Source organism: Pipistrellus kuhlii, unplaced genomic scaffold (genome assembly GCF_014108245.1).
Source record: "Pipistrellus kuhlii isolate mPipKuh1 unplaced genomic scaffold, mPipKuh1.p scaffold_m20_p_3, whole genome shotgun sequence".
NCBI lineage: Eukaryota > Metazoa > Chordata > Mammalia > Chiroptera > Vespertilionidae > Pipistrellus > Pipistrellus kuhlii.
Genome location: NW_023425529.1, coordinates 59,040,269 through 59,055,574, shown reverse-complemented (window position 1 = coordinate 59,055,574; position 15,306 = coordinate 59,040,269). Strand labels below are relative to the sequence as shown.

The 15,306-nt window shown below is 35.4% G+C and overlaps 1 protein-coding gene across 14 annotated transcripts in view; it reads right to left on the bottom strand.

Annotated features, from left to right (window-relative positions):
* CNOT2 (CCR4-NOT transcription complex subunit 2) overlaps positions 1-15,306 on the bottom strand; it is a 119,602-nt gene that overhangs the window by 36,135 nt on the left and 68,161 nt on the right. For 11 of the 14 annotated variants that reach the window (XM_036455262.2, XM_036455251.2, XM_036455260.2 and 8 more), the window contains 2 exons: positions 13,606-13,728; positions 5,403-5,469 (listed from right to left, as the gene is read on the bottom strand). In XM_036455262.2, coding sequence (XP_036311155.1) covers positions 5,403-5,469; positions 13,606-13,728 — 190 coding nt within the window. The remainder of the gene's footprint in view (positions 1-5,402; positions 5,470-13,605; positions 13,729-15,306) is intronic. The other 3 variants (XM_036455258.2, XM_036455261.2, XM_045588257.1) reach the window with 1 other exon arrangement.

Here is a 15,306-nt window from a genome sequence, read left to right as displayed (position 1 = left end):
TGTCTATGCCATCCCTTTTAACCTATGTATTAGCACTGTAGGCTATTATTTAATAATTTATACATAAATATCAACTTCCCCATCTATAATGTGTTTCTTGAGAGCAAGAACTCCCAGAGGATTCACTTTTAATTCAAGTACCTGTTAAATGGTCTTCCAATTTCCTGAAGCTACCAAAATGTGTCACTTGCAATACTAATTGTCAATAGTATCATCTGAACCACCCTACTTGTGTTCTGGTTCTCCATAAAATCAGTAGCCTTCACATAGGTGCTCTTAAAACAGGAGACCCAAGAGATGTTGTTGAAAGCATGAGACTAAGCTACTGCTCTCAAGCTAGGAGTTCAGATTCCAGAAAGAGAAGTTTATTTCCTTTCTCAGCAACAGTCTGGGTCCTCTGAAAATTCAGATACAAATGTGTATAATGGATTCATCCAGATAGCTATAGTTTACCCAGGCGCCTTTAAGATAACAGGCATATAGAAAGCACCCAGAAAATAGTAAATAGCTTCTTAGTAAGCAAGGAAAAGTCACTCCAGCTCTACTGCCACTTAATTTCAAGGCAATGAATATCCAGGAGAAATTAATTCCTCATTCCCTGTTCATTTTAATCTAGAAGACAGCTTCAGGAAGCTTACAGGCATATTGAAACCTGTAAAGTATATCTAAAATCTTATCAAAGGAGTAGAGAACATCATGCAATCTTGAATACAAGATTCTGTTTACTGGCTTCCATAGTTATCATTTGGTGCATGGTATTCATGAACTTCTGGGTGAAAATTTATTTGGATACAATCATTTTTTGGGTACTTTATGTACTATGCAAACACTTCCACCCAAATCTGACAAAACGTAAGTTTAAGCAGTTTTGTATCCATTCCAAGAAGAATTTCTTCCTTTGATTAATCTCAGTGAGTCTCAGTTTTTGAGATAGCACTCTTCCCTCTACTCCGATAACCTCTCTCTAATCATTAACACACACACACACACACACACACACACACACACACACACACACACAGAGCAGACCTCCATTTTAATGGCACAAATTCCTACCGAACTTTGACAATCTGAATATAGAGTTAATGGTGGTACTCAATACAACTGGGAGACAAAAAGAACTTTTAGTTATATCAAGGCCAATGCAAATTACAATTAACTGCCATAAGACAAGCATCAGTAATATATTCCCACCTACTTATTCCTTCTACTTCCTCATCCTTTATTAAGGTCAGCCCCTCAAGTTTTATCATTCTGACTTGGTTATACTATTAAACCCTAGCCCTCAAACCCCACAGAGTAGCATCTGTTTTCCTCTCTAACAGGGTACGTGTTCAAACTACTTACCAGCTAAATGATTTGACTTGGTCCTGCTAACTGACAGAGACTGGGAATCCAGGCTCTGTCTTTTTTTACAATTTGTAGCTTCTAAATTTATATGCTGGAAAGAAATAATTGTACCCTGACTTGAAATACTTTAGTACCAATTGATCTAAGGTTCATTTTCTCTGTAGGCTAATTAATGCCAACAATGTCAGTTAAAGAGTGAGCTATGCATTAAAAATGCTGCTTCACCAATACTAAAGGAATATAGCCATTTAATATATTAACCTCCATTGGGAAGTACATGTCATATGTAACTTGTTTTTAAACTAATAAGGACCTTAAATACATTTTCTAATGAAAATAACTTTGCTCATTTAATAATTTTTGTATATCCTTAATAATCAGCACAATTATTTACGCAAATTAAAAAGTCAATAAATGTCCATCATAGCAATAAAAGAACCATAATTAAAACCTAATCCATTCCACAGCTTGGCCCAATTACAATTTCACATTTGCAGGTTTAGAAAAATTAGATAGAGTTTTAAAATCCATATAACTGATTATGTTGTAAAATATTAGGTCTAGTAATAATTGATGTCGTTTTCTAATACTTTTTAAAATCGAATTTATTTAAACAGTACAACAAAATTTAATCAACAATATAGTTGCCGTTGTTTTCTACTACTTGTGCCCAACGCTCAGGAAGCATTTTAATCCCTCTGTTTTAAAATTTTTGTGATTTTGATGCAAAAAATTCAGTCAATGCATTTTTGAGGCATTCTTCATTATTAAATTTTTTTCCAAGAAGAAAGTTTTGCAAAGAACGAAACAAATGGTAATTGGAAGGGGCAATATCAGGAGAATATGCAGGTTGAGGGAGAACTTCCCATTCCAACTGGTGCAGTTTTTCAGCAGTGATTCTTGCAGTATGCGGTTGGGCGTTATCGTGGTGAAGAATTACGCCCTTCCGATTAATCAGCGCGGGTTCTTTTTCTCTTAAAGCTTGGGCTAACCTTTCCAATTGGGCACTATACACTGCACCTGTAATGGTTTGGGTAGATGGTAAAAGTTCATAATGAAGAATTCCTTTAAAATTCCACCAAACACACAACATCACTTTTTTCGCATGCAAGTCAGGTTTTGGCGTGGGCTGCGGAGCCTCATTTTTGTCCAACCATTGAAGCCGCCTTTTCAAATTAACATACAGCACCCATTGTTCATCTCCGGTAACAATTTGCTCTAAAAACGGCAAATGGTTTTGACGAGAGAGGAGCGAACTGCAAATTGTGACTCTCTGATTACGGTTGTCGTCGGTCAACTCATGAGGAACCCATTTTCCAAACTTTTGGACTTTGCCAAGTGCACGCAATTGATTGGAAATTGTTTTTTGCGAACAATTTAAAGTTGTCGCAAGCTCTTGTTGGGTAATTTGAGGATTTTGCACCAAAAGAGCTTGAAGAGCTTCTTGATCAAAATTGGACACACGGCCTCGACCACTCTTGTCATCTAACGAAAAATTTCCCTCGCGAAATTTCTCAAACCAACGCTGGCATTTTCTGGCGCTAACTGCATCTTGACCAAGAGCACTATAGATGTTTTTTGCAGCCTCATTTGCTTTTCTTCCTAATTGGAACTAGTAAAGCATGCAGTGCCGAATATGCTCTTCATCCGCCATCTTCTTAGCCCTAGTTTTGCAACAAAAACCAAACCAAACACAAACTTTTTCAGGCAAAACTTGTTAATTGCACTTCACACGTTCTGTAGATACCACATGTTTGAAGGTTATGTCAATACAAGTCAACGCCAAGCAAGATTTTAAACGAATGTTTAAAAACGACATTAATTATTACTAGACCCGATAATTGCCATTCTTCATAAAATAACCTTAGTTTCTCAAATGTAATTTTTTCTCTAAACACATCTATTTACTACTGTGATAAATTGTGGACTTTAAAAAGAAAACAAAGTAAGTTTTTCACAGTTACTCTACAGATATAAAGGGTAGCTTTAAAATAATTAGTCATTTATTTCCTTGGTAAGGGTAACCAGAAAGGTGAAAAGAGTATTTTAATACTAAAACACAGGTTAAAAGAAATAAATTACTAGCTAATAATACTTTCCCAACAACAATAATGAACCCTTGTGGGTAAATAAGCAACACCTTTTCTATTTTAAAAAGCTCTTTAAATATGTTCTCAAAACTGCTAACATCTATAAGTACTTAATAATATTATTTACTAATTATATATTAACAAAATTGTGTTTCACACAAAAGAGAAAGCCCACAAGAGGAAGAAAAAAAGAGATGTAAACTACATTTCTAACACAAACACTTCCCCCTACTAACCTTCAAAAGACGTTTGAAGGGTCAAGTAGTATGATAACTATTCTGATACTTAAAAAACTTTTTTTTATTATATTGGAAAAGAGTTTAAAAACAAATAACTGATTTTCATTTGAAGCTAGTTAAGATACTTGACCATTAGACTGTCTTCTCTATTATTATTCTATAATCTATGCTGGTAACTTATATTCCTTTTAACAGTCCCCTCCCTCTCATTAACAGAAATAAGAGATCAGCAGTCTCTGACATTAACAGAGGTGATAAAATATTATTAATATATCAGTTTGGAAAATTAATTTTTTAAAATAGGAAGATTTTATAGTTTAGAATTATAAATATTTTTGTGGTAATAGCTAACATTTATTGAGCACTTACTATGCGCCAGGCACTGTGCTAAGCGCTATAAGAGAATTACAATCTATAATAGTAAAAGCATAATATGCAAATTGACCAAATGACTGAACAGAAGAATGACCACTGGATGACCTTCTGGATGACCATGCTATGACACACACTGGTGCCAGGCCAGCCAAGACAAATGTGATGTGATTGGTTGGGGGGACCCACCATAGTCCTACGATCGCCCTGCAGAGGGAGGCCCAGGTCACCCTCTGCGGGGTGATTGATAGGGGACCCTACAATTGACTCCCCAAAGAGGAAGGCCCAGGCCACCAGTTGGCAGGGTGATTTATGGGGGGGTGGGGGGAGGGGGGGCAGGAGAGAAGACCTATGTAATCACTCCAAAGAGGGAGGTCCAGACCACCCTCTGTGCAGGGATCAATCGCGGAGCCCCAGCTGAGTGAGTGAGGCCCCCCTCTGCTGGGCAATCTATTGCAGAGCCCCATGATCAGGGGGAGGCCCAGGACACCAGCCAGAGATTACCTCGCAGAGGGAGCCCCAAGCCAGTCAAGCGATCTCACCCCACATCTGTTGCCTGCAGAGAGAGGCGACCATTGGGGGTGGGGGTGGGGGGGTGGGCAGTGCCGCACAGATGGCAAGCAGTGGCAGCGGCAGAGGTGGGGCCCGCTGCCTGCAACCAGCAGCTGGAAGGGGGGGGGGGGCAATGGGGGGGGGGGAGAAGGAAAGCCCCGATAGACCCTGATTGCTGGCCAAGCCTAGGGAGCTTACCCAAGGGGTCCCAGATTGTGAGAGAGTGCAGGATGGGCTGAGGGACACCCCCCACCCTGGTGAATTTTATGCACTAGGCCTCTCTAGTACTTAATAAGAAATAAATTCTTGTATACAGAAAATGCATTAAACTGTGAATCAAAAACATTAATTCTATACCTAGACTGAAATAAAGTGAAAGAAGAAATATTTGCTAAACAAAGAGAACATTTGACAAATGGCTAAGTAAATGAGCACACATTTTTAAAAAGGCCAAAAACCACAAACTACCTATAATCAACTGACCAAACAAACAAAAAACCCTTTAACTTCCTCTAATTGAAAAAAAAATTGGATGTCTAGTTTTGTTTAGCAAATTCTTCTTCAAAATTATTGCAAAAGAATATACAGATGCATAAGATGCAGAAATGAATTTTAATCTAGCCTTAGAAAGGTCTGATATAATGAAATTTTATATAAGTAAAATAAGAAAAGCTAAAAATTAAATATCTTTCCTTTTAAACCCTAGAACAAACCCACAAGAGCAGCACTGGTTGTTCTTTATTTGGTAGTTGTTGTTTTTTTTCTTTGAAGTATTTCAGAATAAATACAAAATTCTTACTTTGTTGCCCGTATAAACTTGCCCCAAACTGAGACAGCTGACTTGATGTAGATGGTGATGCCAGCATCTAAAAACAAATTAATTATATTAGAGCATAAAGAAAGTACAAAGAACAATGCATTTACACGTTACAAATCTGTACAATACATCATAGATATGTGAGAGTCAAACCCACATTTCTCCTTCTTCAGAAAAACAAAACATTATATAATAAATTCCCAATTGGGTAAAATTAAACTGTGCAAATAAAATGAAATTTTTTATTACCATGAAAGTTTTTTCAAGTTATTCTAAATGAAACTATAGCAGAATCATTATTTCACTTTAAAGTCAGTCTCTAAATTCATAAGTGAATCCTTAATTCTTAGATAATATATTAAGTTAAATTCTAAATTCAGTTTATTTAAATTAAAAATAAAATTACCTAAATAAAAGTTTTTTATTTTGCAAGCATAGTTCATGACTTGTATATACAAATAAGTAATGTGTATCAAATTGGTAAGAAAAAAGCCTAATGAATATACATGCAACCATATAATAGATGGAGATAACACAATATCAAAGGACAAATCAAAATACTTCCTATATGTATATAAATGCATACTGTCTATTAGTGAGTGATGTGAATTTCATGGCATTACTACTAGTATATAATGCCTTTCGGTTTATTGCATCATCCTTTTCCCCCCCTAGTAGAATAGTAATTCTCAAGAAACATGTTATATTGAATTTTTGTTTCCTCACAGACTACTACTATCCTAGTAAATGGCAATGTTATGCATAGATAATTAAAATGTATAAAAATGAACAAATAAAAATGTGCACAGGTAAGTACATGCTTGTATATTCCCTGTCTTATATTAAGCAACCATCAAAATATCTTAATTAAATAATACATGGGCCATATCATCAAATAGATTATAATCTATTGAAGGAAGAAAATGAATTATAGAAGTAATTATATATTTTAAGGCACAGTATGGCAAATGTTCTAAAGGAAGTATAAAGTATTACCAGAGGAAAATAATTCTAAACACTGGTTAGGTAATAGAAATGCTTTGCAGAATGGTAACATCTCATGTGAATATAGATGAGTGGTCTTCCACAGTGAGGATGTGATAAAAGTTAGTGACATGACCAGAATACAAAATAAGAAACATTAGTGACTAGATAATAGAGTAATTAAGAAAAGAAGATAGGGTCAACATCAATGCACACTGAGGCATAAGAAGATGGGAAATAAAAGATTACGTTGGGGCCAAATGTAAAGGGTCTTCTTAAATGGCATACAAAAATGGCTGCCAACTACAGCAATAAAGAGAAAAAATTGTATTCACTAAGAAAGCAAAACAGTCAAACTGTGTTTGGGAAGATAATTCAAACCGCAAAAAATGAGTGCAAATAGAAAATACTAAATTAGAACAAAAGAAGTGGGGCTACAAAAAAGAGGCATTCTGGTTGTAGAAGCACACTGTTAGATGCTCTATTGAAATGGTTGATGTACAGGGAAAAGGAGGTGGGTAAAGAATCACCAGAGGGGGAACTATCAGAGATCACTCTGGTTTCCAGTGAAGAATTGGGCTGACACTGGCCCTAGCCGGTTTGGTTCAGTGGATAGAGCATTGATCCAATGGACTAAAGGGTCCTAGGTTCAATTCTGGTCAAGGGCAAATACCTTGGTTGCAGGCTCGATCCCCAACCTTGGTTGGGGTGCGTGCAGGAGGCAAACAATCAATATGTCTCTCACAAAGATGTTTCTCTCTCTTTCTCTGTCCCTACCCTTCCCTTACACTCTCTATAAAAATCAATGGAAAAATATTATTGGGTGAAGATTAACAAAAACGAATTGGTCTGACACTGACACATTAGAAAAATCAGAAGGAGAAATAGTTACAAAACAGAGCTTTAAAAGAACACATTTTATACTATTTTCAAATCAAAATTCTGAGTTATTTTAACTATTCTAAAATTTAATAGTTTTTATACAACTGTAGTTTCAAACTAATTATACATATTAGACTCTTCTAAAGTAGAGCTAAGTTACATACTACTATAAAACAGCAGTATTTAAGTATAGCAACAAATTTTCTTTTAAAAGCATCAAACATTCTAAATATATCTTCTCAAATCCAGAAGATTTAGTTGTTGGTTTATTTTAAATAATTGGCTTAAATATTCCCTTGCATGTGTGGGGAGGGGTTTGGGATGGGAATGGGAGGGATGAGGACAAATATGTGATACCTTAATCAATAATGGTGATACCTTAATGCAAATATGTGATACCTTAATGCAATCTGAATGGAAAAATTATGCATTTTATGCCTGATCAAGTCCTTTTGTTAGGTACAGTTGTCTTGACTGTTACCACAGAACTAGAAATATTTTAGGTACATGAAAGGCCCCATTTCTCTCCAGACCTTCACCAGGGCTGCTGATCAGCCCTGCCTTTCTGATCAGGCCACATTGACAGGCCCAGAGACAGTGACTAGCATAGAAACTGACCAATCTGGGTGAAATGTGAGGAGCCAATGGCTGTGTAGGAGGCAGAGCTTTTGACGCTGACTGGCATAGAAACAGACCAATCAGAACCAAATTGGCCGGCAGAGGAGGGCAGTTGGGGACGAAATCAGGCCAGCATGGGAGGGCTGTTGGGGGAGAGATCAGGCTGGCAGAGGAGGGACGTTAGGGGTGAGATTAGACGGGCAGTGGAGGGCAGGCAGTTAGAAGAGAGATGCAGTTGTGGGCAAGATCAGGCCAGCAGGGAGGCCGGTTGGGGAACCAGGCCAGCAGGGAAGGCAGTTGAGGGTGAGATCAGGCAGACAAAGAGGTTAAGGGTGATCAGGCAGGCAGGCAGAAGGTTTAGGGAAAATCAGGCAGAGGCAGTTAGGGGTGATCAGGCAAGCAGGCAGGTGAGCGGTTAGGAGCCAGTGGTCCCAGATTGTGAGAGGGATGTCCGACCGCCAGATTAGGCCCTGTGGGATTGGGCCTAAACTGGCAGTTGGACATCCCCCAAGGAGTCCCCAATTGGAGAGGATGCAGGCTGGTCTGAATTTCATGCTCTGGGCCACTAGTCTTTAAATAAAAGGTCTTGGAAAATAAAAAGTAACAACTACCATATTTTTCGGACCATAAGACGCACCGGACCATAAGACGCACCAGTTTTTAGAGAAGGGAAATGAAGAAAAAAAGATTCTGAAACAAATAGTGTCCTAAAATATTTTATGTGCATTAAAACCCAACATCACAGTCATAAACACATGTAATCAACCCTGTAAAGTAAACAGCAGCATTTAGAACCATTTTAGAGCCGGGCAAGCACACAGAGACCACACAGAGCCGGGCAAGTAAAAAAACTTTTTTTTAAAGTATATGTGTAGGCTATATTTGGACCATAAGACGCAGGGACTTTTCCCCCCCACTTCTGGGGGAAAAAAAGTGCGTCTTATGGTCCGAAAAATACGGTACATAGCAATTTAATTAGCAAATAATCTCATAAAGAACAGTTTCCTATATACTTCTACAATCATGCATATGATTTTAAAAAGTTACACTTTATGCTCTATGAATAGTGTAAATCAGAAAATTGGTTGTTTTTTGTTGTTGGTTTATTTTAAATAATTGGCTTAAATATTCCCTTGCATGTGTGGGGAGGGGTTTGGGATGGGAATGGGAGGGATGAGGACAAATATCTGATACCTTAATCAAAAAAGTAATTAAAAAAAAAAAGATTCCCTCAACCACTAGCCAGTTACAAATTAAAGTTTTTGTTTTTTTTTTACTATTCCCAGAGAGAAAAAAATTACAAAATTATCCATCATTTAGTATTTAAAATGTTTTTCTCTTCAAAAGTTTTATAAAAGACAAAATAATAATTTGCAGATGATACATAAAACCTAAAAAACCCAAGAGAATTAAACAATATTATTCATATATATTATTCAATAGCAAATTTAATATTTACTACCTGTCTACTAAAAGTTTTGCATACAGTTATTCATTCAATCATGAGTCATATATTATTTCTAGTTTATAGATGAGAAAACAGACACACAGAGACTAACTTGCCCAATACTATTTACACATAGCTAGTAAATAATCATGTGGTTGAGATATAAACTCATATATTGATAGTACAATTTCTAGAATCCACATTCCCAATCAACAAAAACTAATAAAAGACTTTGTAAGGTAGTAGGTTATAAATATATACACAAACTATTCTATATAACAGTAAAAAACAATCAGAAAAATACAATAAAAATAAACACTATAAAAACCTACATATTAAAAGGTATAAAGAACAACAGGGCCCTAGCTGGTTTGGCTCAGTGAATAGAGCGTTGGCCTACGAACTGAAGGGTCCTGGGTTCTATTCTGATCAAGGGCATATGCCCAAGCTGTGGGCTCAATACCCAGTGTGAGGCATGCAGGAGGCAGCCAATTAATGATTCTCTCTCATCATTGCTGTTTCTCTCTCCCTTCCTCTCTGAAATCAATAAAAATATTAAAAACAAAAAAAACAGGAACAAAAACAGACATATTCTTCTAAAAGAAGATACAAATACCAGTATAAATGTGCAATAGTCAAAATAATTTTTATAATGGATAGGAAAGACCTTATCTAAGATGTGAAAATTGTCTATAAACTATAACTATGTTGTAGTTCTGCCATAGAATCAATATGATAAACAGAACAAAAGAGTTTAGTAATAGGTCCAAGAGTACATCAAACATTAGAATATAATATGGAAGAAATTTCAATTAGCCATTAATGAATGGCCTAACTCAGAGTAGGCCAAATTATTGAACACAGGCTAAATCTAGCATATTGCATATACTTGCAGAGTCAAGAACCAAGAATGTTTTTTAAAATATTTTTAAAAGTTATATAAGTACCTACTTAATATCATTTAGTTAATCTCTTGGCATGTAAAACCTTAAATATTTATTATGTGGTCATTTATGGAAAAGTTTTCTGACTGGTGAGCTAATTATACATGGTGTAGGGACAAGTGGATATTCAGAGTAAGGAGGAATCTGGCACCATAAAATGCACACCTTAAACCAAAATACATTTCTAATGAACGTAAGTTATATGTGAAGAATGAAGCACAAAAGCACTAGAAGTCTAAGTATGATCTCAAAAACAAACAATAGCCGGGACCGGTTTGGCTCAGTGGATAGAGCGTCGGCCTGTGGACTGAAAGGTCCTAGGTTCGATTCTGGGCAAGGGCATGTACCTTGGCTGCGGGCACATCCCCAGTAGGGGGTGTGCAAGAGGCAGCTGATCAATGATTCTCTCTCATCAATGATCCTAACTCTATCTCTCTCTCTTCCTCTCTGTGAAAAATCAATAAAATATATTTAAAAAACAAAACAAACAAAAAAAACAAACAATAAAAAAAGACTGATGAATCAAATTCAGTAAAAAAGAAAAATATTTTATATTTAAAAAACTATAAAGAAAGCAAAACACTGAGAAAATATTTGTAACAAATGACAATTTTTCTTAATCTTATATATAGAAAACACCAACAAATAAACAAGGCATCATCTCAATAGAGAAATAGAAAATAGTACAAAAACGGATAGTCCACAAAGGAAAAAATACAAATGGCTGATAACTATATGGAAAAGACACATCAGTCTATGTGTGTGCATGTGTAAAAGTTTAGCAACATTTTACTGTACATTAAAACAGGAAGTTTCTTTTGTCTATTGGCAAAGATCTAGAGGTAACAGCTGGTATTCTTGAGGGCATAGTGTGTTGGTGAAAACAAAAATTGCTAAAAGCTTTCAAATAGAAAATATGTATGTCCCAAAGATATAAACATTATTAAAATTAAAATATTTAAAGTATAAAATTAAAATTTTACTAATAAATTATTCCCGACTATCAATACTATGGGTAACTTTTCTTTCTCCCATGAATATTTAAAATTTCCTGTACTATTTTATAATTAAAAAAGTATTAGTAATAGCAAAAACGTATAAGTAGCAGTATATATGTATATTTTACAGAAAGAAAACTGAGGCTTGGAAAAATTCTTGCTAATAGACAAAGGCAAGACCCAAACACATACCTTTACTGCTTTAGAGCCCAAATTCTTAATCCCTATGTCTTATTACCTTCTTAATTAAATAAAAGTTTTATGAATCAATTCATTCTGTGTTATTTCTGTGACAACTAGATTGGAATACTAACTAATATATGTGAGTATGAGAGTGGATGTAAATAATTCCGACTTAAAAACTTTGCTCTCTAGAAGACAAACATCTCTAGCATTCATTTTGTTCACATATCTTAGTTCTGAATCAATTTGAAATTTTCATATCTTCCTAACTGAAAGAAATGCTTTTCATCAATAAGTAACATTCCATTGCCATTTCCTCATCAAAATAAACTTTTGCTATAATCACAGTAACACGCACTAATTAGTTTTATAGTTTCTGCAGTGATGCTACCAGAGATATCCCAAAATCTTTCACTCTAGATCAATACCTAAATATAGCAAATTATGTAAAATATAATTCTATTATAATTTATAGCAAATAATTAGAGCACTAACATAACAAAATAAATTAGATGACATATTCTGAGTCATTAAATTGTACACTTAAGTACAAAGAAAACCACTATACACATAATTTGATAAGAACCCTAATAATGCAACTGATAATTTGTTGCCAAAATAACACAATTTTCAAATATAAAGGAGAACAACACCAAAACAGGGAAGAAATCTTAAGAGCCCACTGAAATCCTAACTTAACCTAGTTAGTAAAGCCAAATTGTGAAATTCTAAAAAACACAGGGATAAATTTTAATGAAAAAATGAAAGAATTTGTTACATAATCTTAGAATTTTATAACTGTTTAAACACCACTAAAAATCTTATTAGCTTAACAACTAGAATATATTATTAGAGAGAATGAGAAATTATGAACAGCAAATTTGTAAGGGAATAAAGAAAAGTACAAAGTAGAAGACTGCAACTGGTTTTTCTAATTATATAGGTTCTCCTATTACGCTGGTGGTGTTGGTGAGGGGAAGAGGGGATCAATACCCAGTGGGGAGCATTGACTGCATGGCATTTGCACATTCTCCCCATGTCTGTGTGGGTTTTCTCTAGGTACTCTACTCTGGCTTTCTCCCATGTCCCAAAGATATTGTTAGGTTCAGTGGCGTGTTCCAAGTGTCCCAGTCTGAGTGAGTGTGGGTGAGTGTGTTTATGAGGGAACCCTTCAATGATGTGGTGTCCTGTCCAGGGTTGGGTCCTGCCTTGCATCAAGCAATAAAACAGGTTAGAAAATAATTCTCTTAATTGCTTTTATTAATCTTTCTTAAATGTATATATAGCTCATGTTTATTTCAATGTTTAATATTAGATTTGTTTTGGGGATTTTAGAAATATGATGTTTTTTGTGACCAAATATGACATAGGAACTTAACTCTTGTTTATGTTAATTAGCCTATTGTAAAATTGGTTTTGTCACCTATCATTTCGCTTAAAGTTGCAGTTTCCAAGAACCTATTAATGATGTTAAGTGAAGATTTACTATATGGTGTATAATTTAAAGTAGTTTACCAGAATTTGAAAATAACAACTGAATTCATTTAAAATATTTTATCAACTGGCTAATTATGACTTGGCTATGTCCTAAATCCTTTCATTTCAAATGGGAATATTAAACTAGCCTTCCAAAGCATTTAATTCATAACTCTATATGATCTTCCATAACTTGAATATAGTTCTTCAAAAATTTTTCTATTATTGCATCCCCACAATTGAACAATGGAATAAAGCTGTTTCTGAGACCTAGGATTATAGCTAGATTACAAAGCAATGGTAAAGTTTCATTGAGGACTGTCATTATAGGTTGAAATCTATGCAAATCTTTCTATTCTATATGTGTGTTTCAACACAAGTTATTTCATAAATTAAAAAAAAAATTTTTGATCTTAAAACAGTACCAAGCTTACCCCATGTCTTTGAATACTTCCTACCACAGCATTACCATATCTCAACTTGAGAATCAAAAAACATTCTGTCTCCCATGAGAATATAACTTATCCGTGGGCCTAGAAATGTGCCTAAAAGATAGTCATTCATCCAATGATGGTACACTGCAGTACATACACTGCTTTTCAGGAACCAGAAAGAGACAGACTAAGTAAACACAATGTAACTTATTAACTTACATCTTTTTCTGACCGATGTGGAAACATAGAAGACTGGCTGTAGTACATATTTTCATCATGGTAGTCACTGTCGACCCCCTCTACAAACTTCTTTCTTGAAGCACCAAACATGCTGTTTGTCACCTAAACAAAAATATTGCTTTATCAAGAATAATATTTTGGAAAATGTCAAACTTTACCTTATTCTTATGTGGAACCAGAAAATGAAGGGAGCATTGAGATGAAGAAACAGATCAGTTAAGGGCTTCTGGAACACATTAGACTAGTGGTTCCCAACGTGGGGCACATGCCCCACAGGGAGGTAATTTGATTTTTAAGGGGGCAATTTGAGAATGAGTTATTAACAGTGAATTTTTTGCATTTCTTATGGTTATATATACAGTATATAAATATATTGACATATTTATGCATTTCAGTTCTCTCTGTTTCAAAATTTTATTTGCTATTTTTTCATATCACTTCATATTATTCTTATTTTAAACAATTTCTTAGTGATTTCTTCCTCAGTACTTCAACTGTCCATTCGTTCTGTTACTTTTCTCTTTCATGGATGCTATGTTCTTTGGAAGCTTTAGCCAAGTTAATGGCTTTTTAGGCTTCCTCCATGTGAATAGGAACTCACTTTTGAAATATGTCACAGGGGGGCATCAGGATTTTAGAGATGCTTAGGTGGGGCATGGCCAAAAAAGGTTGGGAACCACTGTGTTAGACATAAATAAATCTAACTATAACAATATAGTACTAAATGTTTACTTCCAGGCCCTAAAAATAAGTGGAGAAATGTAAAGCCTGTCTTATACAATAATTCCACTTAAAAGAAATAATAAATGTCACTTATTCTTGAAAAACAAAGAAAAGCAACCCCAAGTATAATTTTCTCATACAAACTTTTTTTTTGAAATTAAGTTTGCGTTTAAGTATTCAAAAATCTTCACATGCCTCTTCAGTAGTAGTGTATTTGTAAATACTAAGAGCACATGATATTCACTTACAATATAAGTTTATTAAGGTACTAGAGGCCCAGTACACAAAATTCATGCATGGGGGGAGGGGGTAGAAGTAGGAGTGTTCCTCCGCCAGCCTGCACCCTCTCCATCCCTCAGGGGATGACATCCCTCTCACAATCTGGGACCACTGGCGCCTAACCACTCACCTGCCTGCCTGCCTGATCACCCCTAACCACCCTCCCCAGCCAGCCTGATCATCCCTAACAGGCTTCCCCTGCTGGCCTGATTGCCCCTAACAGCCTCTGTCTCTGGCACAGGGGCTTTGTCTGGAAGGAGAACCAGATAACTGGAAGATGCTGGGTCTATCCAGTCTAATTAGAATATTACCCTTTTATTAGTATAGAAGTACTTCTGAGTTAGTCTTCAATGGCACACAGGGAGTTTTATCTGAAGCCACAGTGTGCTTCTACAACCAGAATGCCTCTTTTTTGTAGCCCCACTTCTTTTGTTCTAATTTAGTATTTTCTATTTGCACTCATTTTTTGCGGTTTGAATTATCTTCCCAAACACAGTTTGACTGTTTTGCTTTCTTAGTGAATACAATTTTTTCTCTTTATTGCTATAGTTGGCAGCTGATTGATGATTCACTCTCATCCATGTTTCTAGCTCTCTATCCCTCTCTTCCTCTCTGCAAAATATCAATAAAATATTTTTTAAAAAATGCAAGTTTATTCTATATTTATAAAATTCTATT